At 36.1% G+C, this 19,169-nt stretch overlaps 1 protein-coding gene across 34 annotated transcripts in view; it reads right to left on the bottom strand.

Annotated features, from left to right (window-relative positions):
- Positions 1-19,169, bottom strand: part of TRDMT1 (tRNA aspartic acid methyltransferase 1) — a 76,522-nt gene that overhangs the window by 24,768 nt on the left and 32,585 nt on the right. For 18 of the 34 annotated variants that reach the window (XR_011433909.1, XR_011433897.1, XR_011433899.1 and 15 more), the window contains exon 2: positions 7,356-7,465. Coding sequence is in view for 7 of the 34 variants with exons in the window: in XM_023632066.2 (XP_023487834.2) it covers positions 7,356-7,465 (110 nt within the window). In the remaining 27 variants the exon portion in view is untranslated. Of the gene's footprint in view, positions 1-7,355; positions 7,466-10,210; positions 10,338-19,169 lie in introns of all 34 variants that reach the window. The other 16 variants (XR_011433895.1, XR_011433902.1, XR_011433901.1 and 13 more) reach the window with 1 other exon arrangement.

Here is a 19,169-nt window from a genome sequence, read left to right as displayed (position 1 = left end):
GGCATGGATGTTAGCTCAGGGCCAGTCTTCCTCAGCAAAAGAGGAGGATTGGCAGCAGTTAGCTCAGGGCTAATCTTCCTCAAAAAAAAAAAAAGAAATGAAGTATGGACACATGCTACAATGGATGAACCTTGAAAGCATTATGCTAAGAGCAAGAATCCAGGGGCCAGCCCCATGGTGTAGTGGTTAAGTTCTGTGCACTATGCTTCAGGAGCCCAGGTTCGCAGGTTCGGATCCTGTGCATGGACCTACACCACTCGTCAGCCATGCTGTGGCAGCAACCTACATACAAAATAGAGGAAGACTGCCACAGGTGTTAGTTCAGGGTGAATCTTCCTCAAGCAAAGAGGAAGACTGGCAATAGACAGTAGCTCAGGGCTAATCTTCCTCAGCAGAAAAAAAAGAGAAAAGAATTCAGACCAAAAGGCCACAGATTATATGATTCCATATAATTATATGAAATGTCCAGAATAGTCTATAGAGACAGAAAGTAGATTAGTAGTTTCCAGAGGCTGGGGATGAGGAGAAATGGGGAGTGACTGCAGGATTACTTTTTAGGGTGATGAAAATGTTATGGAATTAGAAAGTGGTAATGGTTGCACATCTTAGTAAATATACAAAAAACCACTGAATTATACACTTTAAAATGGTGAAGTTCATAGCATGTAAAGCATATCTAAATTTAAAAAACCAGATTTGTAAGATGTTTTCTTCTGCCTGTGAGGGAGTATGTTCTATAGGACTTACCTTCCTTCTCAAAAAAGAAAACTGTATGAAATGTAATAACTATTTTCATGTATTGGACCACAGGCAGTGGAAGAAAAGGAAATCCAACAGTCCCTGGTAATGTAGATGAGTTAAAGAGAGAATGGAGTTCAGGAAGGTCAAGGTGGCTAGAATTTGCAAGGCAGACTACTAGACAGAAGGAAGCTACACAGAGAAAGGAATGCAGGAGTCCACATAGCATTCCCTTTGAGTGTCTTGTTGAATATCAGTCTGTGCATGCATCAGGTAAAATGCCATGAGGTAGGAAAAAGAACAACTGTTGAGAAAAGGACAATTACTAGGAATCTGCAAGCCAAAAAATTCCCAGGTCTCAGGGCAATCATTTGAATTACCACTCAGAGTAGTGAGACCTAGTTGAGTACATGGGGCATTTAACAGATGTCTAAGAAAGGTCCTAGCTTAGTAGTGGGATTAGACTACCTTACAGCAAAGGCTACTTAAGACCCACTTGTAAAATGCTTAGAAACAAACCTCGAAAAAATCAAGCTGATCTATAATTAACTGTCTGTGAGAACAAAATCCAACATTATTTAAGAGATTACAATAAACTCCAACACTCAGAAATGTAAAACCTACAATGTCACGCTCCTAATAAAAAATTACCAGAATGCTAAGAAACAGGATAATGTGACCCATAACTGAGGGGTGGGGTGGGGTGGAAAACCATCCATAGAAACAAACCCAGCCATGGGAGAGATGATGGAACTGGCAAAGATTTTAAAACAGTCATCAGAAATATCAATGTGCTCAAAGACCTGAAGGAAACAAAAACATGATGAGACCAATAGAAGAAATAAAAAAGAATGAGTTCAAAAGTCTAGAAATGAAAAACAAAATATCTGAAATAAAAGATTTACACACTGAAAAAAAAAAACCTGAAAATACAATAATATAGTGTGCTTCTGAAATGAAGCACACAGAGGAAAACAAACTAAAAATGAATACTCTCAGTGACCAATAGAATAACATGAAGGGATCTAATTATGCATAATTGGAGGTGAAGAGAAGATGGAGAACAGAGAAAATATTTTAAGCAATAATGGCCAAAACCTTCATAAATTTGAGGAAAACAATAAACAAGAAAAGAAAAATAAGGCCCAAGCAGTATGAATAAAGAAAAATACACAAAAGCACATTAAAATAAAATTCTTGAAAATAAGTGATAAAGACAAAATTATTATTATTTATTTATTTTGGTGATGAAGATTGGCCCTGAGCTATTATCTGTTGCCAATCTTCCTCTTTTTGCTTGAGGAAAATTGCCCCTGAACTCACATCTGTGCCAGTCTTCCTCTATTTTATGTGGGATGCTACCACAGCATGGCTTGAGAAGTGGTGCTAGGTCCATGCCTGGGATCTGAAGCTGTGAACCCTGGACCATCGAAGTGGAGTGCACGAACCTAACCATTAAGCCACTGGGCCGGCCCCTAAAGACAAAATTTAACTGTAGCAAGAGAAAGACAAAAATAGATTAAGAGCAATAAAAATAAGAATTATACACTTCCAGTCAGAAATTAAGCAAATCAGATAATAATGGAAATTTTTTAAAATTCATATTATGCTATGAAATGAAAATATCTTTCAAAGATGAATGCAACCAAGGATTCAATGAAAATTATATTTCACAATGAAGACAAAATATTTTTTCACTCAAAAAGAGCTCAGACAATTTGTAACCTGCCAATGTGTACATGACAAAAGATGCTAAAAGAGGTTTTTCAGGAAGAAAGAAAATTATATCACATGCAAATTTTGATTTGAAAAAAAAAAGAGTGGAGAGTGCCGAATATAGCAGATATGTAGGTAAATATGAAATACTTCCATGCTCTTTTTAAAACTCTTTAATAGACATTTGACTACTTAATCTAAAAACAATATATTTGGGGGGTTATAACGCATGTAGCGGTAATATGCATGACAATAATTGCAAAACAGGCAGGGGGGACAAATGGAAGTATACTGTTGTAATTTATACATGAAGTGCTATAATGTTATTTGAAAGTGGGCTCCCTTAAATTAAAGATGCATATTGTAAACCCTAGAGCATCCACTAAGAAAATAAAGCAGATATATCTAAGAAGATATACCTAATAAACCATTAGTGGAGAATAATGAAATATTTAAAAATCAAAAAGAAGGCAGGAAAAGAGGGGAAAATGAACAAAAACAGAGTAGAAAAATAGAAAGCAAATAACATAGAAAAATTAAATCTAACAATATTGCTAACAAGTTAAATGTAAATGGCACAAACACTCCAATTAAAAAGCAGAGATTGTCAACCTGAATAAAAAAGCAAGACCCAACTATATCTACAATAAATCTAATTTAAATATAAAGACAGGATAAAATTTAAAGGATGGAAGATAAATACATAAAAACACTAATCATAACACAACAGAAGTGGCTATAAAAACATCAGGAAAAACAGACTTCAGAACAAAAAATATTTCTTGGGGGTAAAGAGGGACATTTCATAATGACAAAGGAGTCAATCGACCAAAAAAAAAATCGATCATAAAGTATATACAGTTAATAACAGAGCTTCAGGATAAAATGAAGCAAAAACTGACAACACTGAAAGGAGAGAGAGAGACATTCACAGTTGTAGTTGGAGATCACAACACCCTTCTCTCAGCAACTGAGAGGAAAAAGATCATTTAGGATACAAAAGAATTGAACAACATTATCAACGGACTTGACCTAATTGAAATTTATAGAACATTACACCCAACAAAAACAGAATAGACATTCTTTTCAACAGCACAGAGCATTCAGTAGACAAGCTGAATGCTGAGCCATAACACATCTCAACAAATGTAAAATAACTGAAACCATACACAGTATGACCACAATAAAACAGAAACAATAAGTCAATAACAGAACGATAACTGGAAAATTCCTAAATATTTGGAAATTTAAAAAACATTCTTAAAAATAACACATAGAGCAAAGAATAAATCAGAAAGGAAATTAGAAAATATTTTGAATTGAATGAAAATGAACATACAATATACGAAAATCTGTGGAATGTAACTAAAATGCAGAGGAAAATTTATAGTATTAAATATTTATATTTAAAAAGGAAAACAAACTCAAGTCAATCATCTAAAGTCCCACTGTAAGAAGTATAAAAAGAGTAAATTAAAAACAAAGTAGAAAGAAATAATAAATATGAGCAGAAATTAGTGAAATAGTAAGTGAACAGTAGATAAATTTAATTACATCCAAAGCTGTTTACTTGACAAGACCAATAAAATTGGTAAACCTCCAGCTTCACTAATAGAAGAAAAAACAGAAAAGATATAAATTACTAACATCAGGAATGACATATAGGACATCATTGTAGATCATACAGATAGAAAAAGGATATAAGGAAATATTCTGAAAACTGTTACACCAATACATTTGACAAATTAGATAAAACGGATACATTTCTTCAAGGATACAAATTTCCAAAATCTGAATCAGAAATAAATAGACAGCCTCAATAGTCTTATAGCAAGTAAAGAAATTAAATTCATAGTTAAAAACCTTCCCAGAAAGAAAACACTAGGCTAGATGGCTTCATTAATGAAATTCTAGCAAACATTTTTAGAGGAACTAATACTTGTTCTTTACAAATTCTTCTAGAAAATAGAAGGCTAGTATTACCCTAATACTAAATCCATACAAAAACATTGTGAGGAAGCTGCAAAACCACCTATGAAGATAAATGCAAAAATACTTAAAATATTAGCAAATTGAATCCAATAGTGATACATCATGACCAAGGAGGATTTATCACAGGAATGAAATATTGCCACAACAATTAAAAAAGTAATTTATATAATCACCATATTAACAAAATAAAAGGGAAAAACAATATAGTCATGTTAAAAGATTCAAAAAATTTTTGACAAAACTCAAGACCCATTCATAATAAAAATTCTCAGAAAATAGAATAAAAACAAACTTCCTCAACTTGATGAAAGGCAACTATGAAAAATCTACAACTAATATCATACTAAAAATGGTAAGTAACTGAATGTTCTGCCCCTAAGATCTGGAAGAAGGCAAGTATGTCTACTGTAACTCTTTTTATCCAACACTGTACAGAAGGTCCTAGACAATGCAACAAGGCAGGAAAATAAAGTCACGTTGATTGGAAGGGAAAAGTAAAACTATTCTCAGACAATATGATTGTGTATGTAAAAACTCTTAAGTCAATATTAAAGCTACTAGAACTAATAGGTCAATATAGCAGAGTCACAGGATATAAGGTCAACAGACAAAAATAGGTCTATCTCTACATGCAACTAACTAACAATTGGAAAATGAATTTAAAAATATACCACTTACAATAGCATCAAAATCCACAAATATTTAGGGATAAATTAATCAACATATGTGCAAGACTTGTACACTAAATATTACAAAATATTGCTGATAGAAATTAAAGGAGACCTAAATAAATGAAGAGAGATACTATGTTCATGGATTAGAAGACTCAATTTTAGTAAGATATTGGTTCTTCCAAAACAAATTAGTGCAATTCTAATCAAAATATCTTTTTTTTTTTTGGTAGAAATTGGCAGGCTGATTCTGAAACCTACCACAGAAATGTAAAGGACAAGTGTAGCCAAAATAATCTTGAAAAAGAAATAGAAGTTTAAGAACTTACACTTTTGAATTCAATATACACTACAAAGCTACAATAATTAGCATGTTGTTGGTGTAAGGATAAACATACTGAAGACAGAGATCAGAAATGAACCCACACATATATGATCTATTTTTTTGGTAAAAGTGTCAAGGAACTTGGGAAAAAGATAATATTTTCAGAAAATGGTGCTGGAACCATTTTATATGCACTTGGAAAAACCTAAATGACCCCTATCTGATACTATAAGTTACAAAAAGTAACTTTAAATGGGTCAAAAACCTAAATGTAAAAGCCAAAATTATAAAACGTTTAGGAGAAAATGGGGTAAACAAAGATTTCTTAGGACACAAGAAATGTGTCCCAAAAAAGAAAAAAAGAGATAAATAACTTCTGCACTTTGATAAACACAATTAAGGAAATGAAAAGGCAAGCTACAGAATTAGAGAAAATATTTGTTATACATATTTCTGACAAACAACCTGAACCCAGAAAACATTAACAATGCTTACAACTAAATGATAATACAAACATCCCAAATAATAAAAACTGGGCAAGAAATTTCATCACAGAAGAAGACACAGAAATGGTCAATAAGCACATGAAAAGATATTCAACATTACTGGTCATCAAAGAAATGCATATTAAAATTATAATACCACACACAAAAAATCACTATACCATTATATGCTCACTAGAGTGGCTAAAATTTAAAAGACTGACAATAGCAAGTGTTGACAAGGATGTGAAGCAACTGAAACACTTAAACACTGAATATGGGAATGCAAATGGTGCATACACTATGGAAAACAACTGGCATTTTTTTCATAAAGAAACTTACCACATGACCCAGCAATTCCACTCATAGGTATTTATCCACAAGAAATAGAAACAAAGTTCCATGCAAACTTTGTACATGAACGTTCATAGCAACCTTTTTGTAATAGTCAAAAACTGGAAACAACCTAAATGTCTAACATCACATGAATGGATATACATATTGTAGTAGATAATATTTCAATGTACGGAATATTACTTAGCAATAATAAAAAAGAGCAGACTACTGATATATGTAACAACATGGGGAAACTCAAAAAACATCACAGTAAACAAAAGAAGTTACACTAAAAAAATTACACCCCTGATTTTATTCATGATATACTAAAAATGGAAAATGTAACCTATCATGACAAAAGGCAGATCAGGAGTTGCCTGGGGCTGGGGTCAGAGACTGACTAAAATGGGGCACTAAGGAACATTTTAAGGGGATGGATGTTCTAATTTTTTAATGTGGTGGTGGTTACACAGTTATATACATTGTTCAAAACTCAAACTGTACACTTAAAATGGGTGCAGCTTATTGTATACAAATTATGGCTTCATGAGAAATGCATGTGTAGAATTTTTCATGACAAGAAATTGGGAGAAAAAAACACAATTTCATATTATTCTTAAAATAAGTCAATGTACATCAATGTTAAATACTTCTACTTGAGTTAATTACAGATGAAATATTACCTTTAACTTTGACAGGCTTGCTAAAAGAAGAAGCAGTCAATAAGTAATAGCCAATGACTGCCTCTCTTCTTTTCATTCCTGCTATACCTATTGTACATGAGTATCGCTTAAAAGTAAAGAATTAAAGTTTAATATCACTACAGAACCAAGCATTTAGAAATCAAGCATATTCTTACATTTCAATCCTTTCTCTCAGACACCAAAACAATGATCTCCCTCTAAGCTGAAAATTAAAACAAAAAAGCACGCTATCTTCAGATAGAATATAAAATGTTAATTCCCTTTTCCTAAACTTTTTCATTTATATATGATTTATCTTCCAATTAAGATACTGAAAACCAGTATCTTACAGTGTTTCTCAATCACATTTTCTTTTCTATACACTTATTAAACAATAGTAATCGTTACTCACTTCAATTGTCTTGGCCAGTAACTGCGTGTGAGGAAAATTATACTTGTAGACTTCATTAGCGACAGTGTTTACATCAATGGCAGCCACCACTTGTGCAGGTATGCAGCTTTCTGTAACGATAAATGGAATATCTTAAAAAGAAAAGGCCTTAACAGCAGTTTGGTCATTGTAGAGAGAATGAAAAACAACAGAATTTCCTGGTACACGTCCTCACTCTCTCAATTATCTAGCCAGATCTCAGACTGTCAATGGATGACCAGGCCAGGAGGGGCTAGGTGTGAAGTGGAAGATTTATGTACTTCTGGTTCATCTCTCTAACAGCATTCCAAGGCTAAAAATAAGATTTAAATGTTTTAGTCATTATCTCTTAAATTTGCTTTCCTCTTTCCATTAAGATATATGCTTATGAGTTAAATGGAAAGTTTTCCTAAGTTAAAACAAATCAAAAATAGGAAAGTGACATATATTCTAAAAAGCCATATCACTTGGAACTCTTTATAAACAAATAACTACCCTTTGTTCCTCATCTTCTAATGTTATTACAAAGCTGCTTCCCAATACCACTGAAAATGCTTTTTGGTAAGTTTTTTTTTTTTTTAATAGCAGCTTTAGTGACATATAATTCACATACCACAAAATTCACACATTTAAACTTTAGGAAAGTTTTTAAATGAGGCAAGTAATTAATTGGTATCCAAATGTAAAAAGTTCACAGACCAAACCTTAAAAATTTTGACAGACCAGGAGAGAACATGAGAAGAGTGAGGGAAATAATTACAAGGGCGTGTCTTCACTGCCCTTCCGTCTTGCTGCTAAAGAAAAGCATTTTCAAAATGCTTTCAGATTCAGAGAATTTTGCCACAGTCTTTAAATGGCAGTCAAAGTTTGAAGTATGGCAGCGTAGCTGCTGTTACATTTTCCAATTACCACCTTCCTTGTACTTCTTCCCTCAAACACATACATGTATATGCCCTGTCCCAAAACAGGAGAAAACGTGAAGAGCTTTAAAAATAAAAGTATTTGAGACTTCTTAAGAAAATCATCAGAGAAAATATTACAAATTACATAGTAGCTCCAAATCAATATTCCTTTAATAACCATTCACTGTTAATAGTTAGCTTAGCTTAGCCCAAATATCAAAAAGAGAAGGGAAAAAAACAATTAGGATGTGAGAAGCTAGGGTTCGTGCAGCAGGTACCTTAGCAGATCACAGAAGATGGGGCAAGGAGGAAGGCTCGCACACACTCAGAAAACACTCACAACCATACAGAGACCTAGGAGAGATGACGCCAGAGAGAAAACAAGGGCACAGATGTCTCTAAGGAAACATATGCTAAGTGCCTACTGGGTTCAAGACACTCAGCTAAGACCAGTTATCGCCCATGTACCCTGCTGCCTTCTACACAGGTCACTAGAAACTTTGAGGTCCAGTTAGTAATATTATAGGTAGCTGCCTCCAATTCAGTTTAAATTCAATAACTAGTTATTTGCCTTAGTATAAAATAAATGTCTTTGTCAATGGCATCAGAAATCTTGAAACATAAATCTAGAAGGCTTTTAAACAACAACAACAACAAATTAGAATATAAGGATCGTTTTTGCACAATCACAAACCTGTTATAATCCAGGTCAAGAACTAATCAACTACTAACCATTGTAAGAGAGCTCAGGATTACATGAGCGTCATTGAACTATTTTGTTGTTTTGCTAAGTAAGATCTGTTGTTTAAGAGCATGATGCAAGTTGCTTGCATTTCTACTATATACACAGCAAACCGGGGTTGCCCGGAGTTGACTGATATGACTTTTCTCCTTTGTCAGGCTGATTGAAAATCCGCAGTGATGTGCTGAATCTGTACCATAATCAATAATTAATTTTATGTTCTTGTATTTTGTGCCTGAAGATATACAAACTGGCAAAGAGCAACTGCTAAATGAGTGTTTTATGTGGCAATCCAAGAAGTGATGAACCAAAAATTCTTTCTTAGCAAGCAATAGATTTTTAAAGTCAATAAACAAATGCACTGCTTGCACATATTTTAGATTGTTATTCAGGATCTACTGCATGACCTACAATGTTATTTCTATGATGAGAAATGGAGGTACTAAGATATCACTGATACTAATTCAACTTGCCTTTTCAAAACACAATTGTTTTGGGGTATGGATATGTTCCCAAAGAAAAAGCTAAACTCATAAATAAAAATTTTAAAAAGAAGTCCTGTCAATTCCATCAAAATCTTAAATTGAGCTCCAAAGACAGGTTGTCTTGATATTCCCTACTGTTCAGTTTAAATCTGTAGCCTCCAAAAATCTTCGTTAAGCTGCATACGCAGATTTTGAAAATGTTTAACTAAAATATCAAAGTGAATATGATTCAACAGAATTTTGCCTAAGTGACCTCCATCACTTAAGTGATCCAGGAGAGGTAATTCTCAAAGGGGAGGGAGAATTGGGGAAAAGGGACCCATTAGGATCTTTTGGTGGCAGTGGAGGTGGAGGTGGAGGGAGCGGACGCGTCTTCAGTCCTTTGGTCTATTGCTTTACCTGGAGTGTATTCACGACATTTTGCTTATTATTCTGGAGTGCATATTTACATGAAGCATGGGTATAAAAGGTGAGACACTAGTGAGAGAAACGCTATGTAAATGATGTTCAACAGCTGTCAGATTGGATCTACAAGGGAAGGCTAAGGGGTATCATGCTCCCATTTTTATGAAGACCGAACTAAAAAACACACATTTAGTTATATCAAGAGAGACTTTTGGTGAGACATTAGAAATGTCACTGACAATACATGCATAATTCATGCTGTCAAATACGTTTCTTATTAAAGTAAGTAAGAAACACACACACCTACACACCCCACAGTTGAATAGCAATAATTTTCCTTCTTTTTCTGGTCACTCTCTCTCGACAAGTTGTACGGAAGAATCTCTGGTTGGCAGTAGTGAAAAGGTACAAGTTCACACTCTCTCTGCCTCTTAGAACCAAATAAATCAAAAAGTTTAATTGTTGCATAGTTGCATAGTTATTAAGGTGGGGAAAAATCAATATTTAAAAACTGTAAATACGGAATTAACCAGCCCACTTTGAAATAAGAAAAGCAGCCTATTTTTTCTTTTTTTCCTTCTTGATCATTTGTTTTCTGGTCTGTATCTCATATAGGTGAGTAATTATTTGAATTACCTCATTATAATCACACCTGAGACATCTAATCAGGTATGTTAACACTGACATCTAGTTGTGAAATGAAAGATCAGTTGAATACATCCACTGTCTATTTCCTTCCATTCAAAGTGAGAACTTAATTAGGAATAAAACAGACCTGTAAGGATTTTGAATTTAAAATCATTGCCAAATGTTTTATGACTACTAGCAAAGTATATTTCTTGTTTCATTTTTAAAATTCCGGCATTTCAAAAATTGTAAATAAATTCTTCCTGTGGACTAAACATAAAAAATAAGTTAAAAACATTTTTTTAAGTCCATTCAATTTCCTTAGAAAATCTCCTTAGAAGTTTAGCTAACAGTCAACCAAAAATTTTACTTTGGGTCAAGACATACTTTAGATCTTCGTTACTCTGATGTGAATAAATATGAGAGCCTATAAACCAGAAAGTGGATAGGAAGCGTTTGAAATCTGAGTATAGACCAGAGCTGGGAAAACGCGACAGGAGAGAAAGACGCCAAATTAATGTTAGCAAAAAAAAGCACACTGAGGGAATTTACAAGGAAACGTGTAAAAACTCTTTCCAGTAAGTCTCCAGGAAAGTCCACTTAAAATGGTATTGGTATGATGAGGCAGCACATTAACCCTTAGCCCCGGAGAGGAAGGGAGCCTCAATTCCAGGGAGATAGGCTGGTCTCTATTAAGAAAGGTTATTTCTAAATGTAGGTCATTGAAATGAGAGTTAACCTGAAACTCTACAGCAGCGTACTCTAATAGAACTTTCTATGATGATGGAAATGTTCTATCTCTGTGCTGTCCAATATGGCAGTAGTCAATAGGCACATGTGGTTACTGAGCACTTAAAATGAGGGCAGTGCAACTGAGGAACTGAATTTTAATTTAATTAATTTAAATTTAAATACTACATATGGACAGTAGCTACCATGTTGGGCAGCCCACTTCTATAATCATTGGGATCACCATCAGCAAAATTCCTGGAGGAAGGGGACCATGCATAAGAGGGGAAAGCATAGCCTACGGAGTTAGAGAAATTTGTGTTCAAATTCTAGATTTGACACTTATTAGTTATGTAGCCTTGGAAAATCTACTTATCTCTCTAAGCCTCAGTTTTCTAATAAATGAAATGGACATAATAGCAGTTCCCATAAAGGGCTGCTGTAAAAAAGTAAATGAAATAAAGTACATGGAACACTCAGTATACAGTAGATGCTCAATAATGATTAAGATTCCTATTCACTGCCTGACATCTATCTGGAATAGTACAGTATAAATAGATTATTATTTTAATTGTTGTTCTTATTATTAAGGTTAGGAAATTGTACCAGTGTGAAAAGTTTAAGAATTGTAACTGTTCATCTGAGAGACAAATTTCAGGATAAATACTTTTGAAAGATTTTAGAGTGACATAAGAAGGGATCTTCACAAATGATAATACCTGCATGGTTTCAATTTCTACTATAAAAAAACAAGAGATTAACATCGCTAAAAGGAAAAACTTTCTTGACCTTATTATCAAACCCTGGCATGAAAGAGGGAAACAGGTTTAGGGCGAAATATTTTTCAAACCAGGGCAGAATCTTCTATTTCCACAATATTTATTGCTTGTCCAATATGGAGGAAGACAGTTCAACTAAACAAACTTCTAAAGACACTTTCTATCCCTAAACCTCTGTGAGTATGTGGGAAAGGAGGTAGGTCTTCAGACCATCTTTCACTACCTACCATTATTTAACACAAGTCTTGGTCTTTGCTTCCTGATTCACTGCTCAGAAACTAGAGAACTGACGCAAGAGAAATGCTCTCCTGTGGTTAAGTTTGTCTATCGATTTGCCTTCTCTAGGTACTACAAAAATAGTAAGTCCATAATTACATTATGACAAACAAAATAAACTTTCTGTTTCCATATTCAGTGATGATGCAGAGATAAATTGATTTGTGGGTATCAAACTGCAAGAATAATGCATAAATGCTTGTTTCCTTCTAATTATCGATCAGGAGAGAAACTAACCCCACTTCACAGACAAAGCTAGACCTTAGGTTAAATACTGCCCCTTCTTTTTTGATAGCAATCTTCAATTCCCTTGTCCCTCTTTTCATTTCAAACTACCTGAGCAATACTCACCTATTAGCCAAACTCAACACTAAACAAATAAGTATTTAAAAATCAGTATGGGAAGTAGATAGCAAACATCATCTTCTTAGTATTATAGAACTCAAAGAACTTCTAAATTTCTCATTAACGCCCAGTCTCTCTGAAGGAAATTTCACTTCATTCCTGTAATAATTAAAAAATGTGATTTCTAGCCTTACTACCTCTGCAGAAATTATTTGCCTATCCCAAAATTTATTTCCCCTCCTCTTCAATAACCCAACATCAAATTTATTCACTGCGGCAATGCACCAAGTAAAGGACTGTATCCCACCCTTCTGCAGCCAGATGAGGCCATGGGGCTAAGTTCTGACCAATGAGATAGAAGAAGTCTACCACACTCTCAGGAAGTCTCTGAAAAAGGAAGGCGGTGATAGCTGTTTGTGCCTTCTGACCTTTCCACTGTTGGTTTGGAAAATAAAGGTAATGGCTGCAGCTCTAGTCGTCACACTGGACCATGACGAGGAGGGCCACTCTACAGAGCTGGCAGAGCGAAAACTGGCAGGAGTTGAGGTCCTAAAGGGTTTCACGGAGCCACCATAGCAGCCCCAGATGACCACATCTAGACTTACTATATGTGAGAAAGAGATATATTTCTACCTTCTTTTAGCCACTATTATTTTGGATGTTTCTATTATTGCCAGTCAAAACTAATCCTAACGGACGCACAAACCTAATCCTAACAGATACCTCAGTTGTTTAGATGGTGTGTGTGTGTGTATGTGTGTGATGAGAAGAGAATTTCAGGTTCACTTCCTATTTAGACTATATCAATTTAATTCAATAAACATTTATTGACTATCATGTGCAAAGCAACTTACTAGACCCTACAGGGGTGGAGATACGAAGTTTATATTTATGGAGGTCAGGGGAGTCTTAAAAGTAGAAGAATACTGTTTTTCCCTGAAGTACAGGAATCCCTCCCTTAATAAAAAAGGTGATTTTCCCCTCAAATTTTCCTTGTAGAGTGAATTTCTGCCAAGCAACTACTATTTTCACTATATTTTTAAAGTCACATCTGTATTCTCCTAGGAGAAAAACTTTGGACTCTTGATTTAAGAAAACAGAAAGAACTTAGGAAACTTACCAAAACCTTTTATTAAATAAACGATTCAAAGATGACACATGAAGAATATTAATAGCAATAGCAATATTACGAACAATACCATGTTATACTCAAAATCTCAAAAGCAAAACTGCTGAAACTCCAGCACAATGATATTCAACCTCACAGATTTTCGAACTTCAGTAATCTCTTGCTAAATAATTTTGCATGGCAAGACTTCCTCAGATGATTTTTATCATAATATGATTATTAGAAAGAGACACAACAGCTATCCCTAAGGAAGCTCTGTTTTCCCTTTGGATTGATGGCTTCTTTGTCACCTAACAATCAAAGGATAAAAACAAGCAGCAAACCTCAGTGGTTCCTGACATAAAACAAAGGTCAAACCGTAACTATTGACCATGATTACTAAAGTGAGAATATAAACCTTAATTTCTTTATGTTCTCAGACTTTCATTCAACAGATCTCTGAATGATTACTAATTCATAAGCCCTTTTTACAAGAGGTTTTTGGTGTTTTAAAATAATTTACTGTCCTAAAATTAAGAAATGCCTCCTTCCATTAAGGTTTTTTTTGTTTGTTTTTTTGGTGAGGAAGATTCGCTCTAAATTAACATTCATTGCCAATCCTCTTTCTTTGCTTGAGGAAGATTAGCCCCGAGCTCACAACTCTGCCAGTCTTTCTCTACTTTGTATGTGGGATGCCTCCACAGCATGGCTGATGAGTGGAGTGGGTCCACGCCCAGGATCCAAACCTGTGAACCTGGACGACAAACTGGAATGTGAGGAAGTTTAACCACTCGGCCTCAGGGCCAGCCCCGCATCCTTCCACTAAGTTTTGAGAACATTGAAGACAAAATCACTTGCAAAGTGATATGAGATTGTTTGTTTTAAAATTAAATTTTGTTTAAAGGAAAAATAAACGTTCATTTATTTATGTTTCTTATAGAAACTCTGTAGTTTAGAAACTTATAAAGGGAGATGGTCAGTGTTCAATGGATATGTTATTTACAAACTACACATATCAATATATATAACAATATCAATTAAGAAAAAAACATAATGGTATCAAATGCTCTTTTTTTTCTGAATTTACATCAGCAAATTTGCACTTACGGGGTTCCCCGGGTTCTTTCTGGGTCCTAATCAAATAATTCTACTGCTTAAAAGTAGTTCACCACTGTCTTCCTGATAAAACCCACACTTCTTAGCATGACCTGGACCCTGTGTACCTGTCCAGCCTCCTCTCCTGGCATTGCCCCTTGACCAACCCCATTTTCTTCCAGTTCACACCTGCCACACTCATACACACACACTGTTCCCTCGGGTAATACCAAACTACTGATCATGCCCCAAATGGGCCATAATTACTCAATCCTAGTGCCTCTGCACATAGTTAAAAGACCTACCCTACCCTGCCCAGCCTCTGACACCATCTCTCTTGTCCTAGATCATTCCTATAGATCTTTCTGGCCTCACTCAGCTCAGGCACGACTCCTCCAGGAGGCCTTCAGGGAGCCCACTGGTGGTTTGAAATGGGCCATTCTTCCTGCCCTTATCACACTCTGTGGTTAACACTATCATCACATTTATGCCAGGACACTGCTTCTCTCACTAGACCAAACAATCTGACAGAGCCCTGCCATGTCTTGTGTATCTGGGTACTTGCAGCACCTAGATACTGCTGTAACTGGCATCCAACAGGTTCTCAACAAACAGCTCTTGACTGAACAGATGCATGGTGTAGGGGATGAGGACATTTCCTCTCCCCAAGTGTGGGTTCGTCTGGCCGGAGAACGAATTAAATTCACATGAGACAGAACAGCAAGAGAAAATTAAACAAAGCTTTATGAGGAACCATGGCCCGGGGCCTTTCTTCCCGAAGGAAGAAAGGGCACCGAAGAAGTGGGGTGCACATAGTGGTTATATACCCCCAAACAGGGTGTTTCACATGTGATTGAAAAGTCCCTTTTACAATAGTCACGAGGCTGCTCTGTCAGCACAGCGCTTGATGGCAGATAGGTCTGCTGTCTGAGTGAGCGCCGCAGGGTGGCAGGTGTGTTGCCTCGGGCTGGGGGGGGGTCACAGATGAGCATGTGTCAGTGCCTGAGTCAACAAGACCTGCCAAAGTGGTTTCAGGATGGGCATGCAACTCAAAATAAGCCAACAAAGCACAATAAGAGGGGACCCCTGGCTCTTTCTTGGGCAACTAGGAAGAGATGCCTGATCTTTCCTGCTGACTTCAAGCATGGAAGGATGTAAGTTCAGAGGCTACTATAGCCATGTTGATGCAATAAGAAAAGAGGGTATATAAAAATGCACCCAATCCAGAAGGAACAAAGTTGAGAGACAAAGAGAAAGAAACTGGTTCCTAGTGACATGATTTGAGCCCCTTCTTCAAGCTCTACCCCAAACCAAACGTTCCTCTGGGCTTGGTCATTATACGAGTCTGTATGTACAACTTTTATACAAACCAGTTTGAGTTTTCTATAACTTGAAAATAGCAGTTCTAATAGGTATTCAAGAGAAAATACACTTAAACATCACTTGTCACTATGAGGAAATGCATTTCAAATTCCGACTTGGCAAGCAGAGCAACAGGAATGCCAAAAGCCTTGTGAATGAGTGATTAATTAACTATATATCTACAAAACAAAAGCTCTTCTCTTGGTCAAATACTCCCCAAGTGTCCTAAAGTGAGGCAACAATGGCAGGAGTCCCAATTTCGGGAACAAGAACTTCATTATGGGGCCACCCAACAACCTAATCCTACATATGTATTCTAAATACAACAAATATGTAGAGAACCATTTGTAAACTGTATCTCCGCTGTCTTTAAAGAGTGCATAACATTCTCAGTTGTATGATCTCACCAATTATAAAACCCAAGTTCTGAAAGTAAAAACAGTTAAAATAGAAATTTCAATTACGGACAATTCAAAAACAAAGACTTTCCGATGACCAATTAACAAAAAAGGATGCTGAACCTCACCAATAGTGACAGAAATCCACATTCGTCAGTTTTACCTATCAGATTAGCAAAGATTTTATAAGATAAACGCTGTCTAGCGCCAGCAAGTATTTGAGGAAATGTGTCCTTCCTCATGTTGGCTGTAGTATACATTGATTCAGACTGTTAGACCCAGCTACTCCACTTCCAGCAATATATGCTAAGGAAATATTTGGACAAGTAAAGATGTTTAAGACAACATACATGTATGAGAATAGATACATTAAAAATGATACCCATATATACTGACATTAACTGATATACATATTTTAAGTACAAAAAGCAAGTTACTAAATATCCTGTTGAGTAATGACCCAAGTTTTGTAAAGTGTATGTGTATGTGTGTATATGCACATTAAGAAAAAAAAAACTCAGCAAATGTCAACAGGTGCTATTTTTTGGTGGTAGAGGCAGAATTTGACGGTAATTCTTCTTCTGTTAAGCATTTTTGGATAATTTGGTCTTCTTTTTAATAATGAGTGTACTACTTTTATAATCAGTAAAAAGCAGACAAAAAACTGTTTTTATATTAGAACAAAAGAATTCAGTACTTCTCTTGGTTATGACCCTGACGAATCACAAAAGGAAAGTAAGCATCAAGGACAGACAAGAACGGTTTGGATACAGTCTCAAAATAGGCTCAGTGGACTGTGACCACACACACACACACACCAGTAAACAGCTGTAACTCAAGTCATTATTTCATCCCACCAAGTCAACAATAGTCAAAAGAATCAAAAACAATAAGAATTAAACTATACTGGCGTAGTTTTTCAGAGATCAACAAATAACTAGCATATGGCCAAAAATAAAACACTTGAACTTCATTATTTTCACCATAGCTCATTATCAACATACAATTAAAATTCTGCATTGGGTTAAAACCAATTTATTCTTAATAGACTAGATTATTTTGAGAAAATTTCAAATGTTTTCTCATGTGGTACAGAAAAATCTCTATTTTCCATTAAAATTTCACATATAATTATACATACAAAAACCCTCCATGATTCTACCGATCTGACCACTCTCCAACACACACACACACACACATTTGTTTTGTGTCCTGCATAATACCTATTAACACCCTTCAAAACACCATCCACGGTCCATATGTACCTGAGCAAAGAACACTGGGAGGCGGAGGAAAGGAGAGGAATGTGTCTGCTGACTCCTTCCTCATCCTTTCTCTTAGTGGTCAGAAGTCACCCATGAGGCATGTATAGGAAAAATACTCCTGCGTTTCTCCTTTACTCACACTACTACCACACTCACAAAACTCCTGACACCAGATGTGTGAATTTTTTCCCCACCTTAAGCAATTCTCTGAGATATCAGCTCGATGTCCACAATTCAATTCATTCTGACACTAACTGGAGTTAGCACAGACCCCACAGATTAAGGGGTCATTCTCACAAGACTTCCCCCACTTCAGACGCCAAGCCCAAGTCATAAATCCCCAGGTTACCCCCAACTTCTGACAACTTGGTAACAAATCAGAGATTCCCATGATTCCCTCCTTGGATTTGATCATTTGCTAGAACATCTCACAGACCTCAGGGAAACACTTACTTACATCTACCAGTTTATTATGTAATAAAGGATATTATAAAGGATACAGAGGATAAACAGCCAGATGAGGAGAAACATAGGACAAGTTCTGGAAGGGTCCCCAGTGCAGGAGCTTCTGTCCCATGGAGTTGGGGCGCTCCATCCTCCTGGCATGTGGATGTGTTCACCAACCCAGAAGCTCTACAGACCCCATACTTTTAGGATTTTTATGGACGCTTCATCACGTAGGCATGATCAATCATTAACTTAATCTCCAGTTAAGCATGCCTTGGTCTTTCTGGTGACCAGCCCCATCCTCAAGCTATCCAGGAGCCGACCAAGAGTTGCCTCATTAGAACAAAAGATACTTCTATCACCCTTGAAATTACAAGGGCTTCAGGAGCTCTGAGCTAGGAACTGGGGGCAGAGACCAAAATACATGTTTTGTATTATTTCACAGGCATCACTCTCTCCCTCCTCTCCATTTAGGGCTTTGTTATCCAACCCCTCCAGACAGCTGCTGGAGCAGCTGGATCCCACGTTCACAGCCTGATGCTTCATCTGAGTCCAGACACTGAAGGCAGGCACTGCCAAGGCCCCACCCACTGGCAGTGTTGCGGGATGAGGCAACAGCAGCAGAATTGGGGGCTATGCTGAACAAGCAGCTCAGGGCCCAGGAGACAGGTGGGGCCAAGCAAAAATGGAATGGCACATAAATTAAGTTTGATAAAATGGGAGAGAGATTGTGGACAAAGTGGTAACGGTGAGGATGGAGAGAAATGAAAGAATTATACATATAGTTTGAAGGTAGAGCCTACGGAATTTGCTCATGTGAGTGAAAGGGAA

This window comes from Equus caballus, chromosome 29, assembly GCF_041296265.1.
Source record: "Equus caballus isolate H_3958 breed thoroughbred chromosome 29, TB-T2T, whole genome shotgun sequence".
NCBI classification, from domain to species: domain Eukaryota; kingdom Metazoa; phylum Chordata; class Mammalia; order Perissodactyla; family Equidae; genus Equus; species Equus caballus.
The sequence above is the reverse complement of the archived record's forward strand: the minus strand, read 5'-3'. Positions and strand labels throughout refer to the sequence as shown.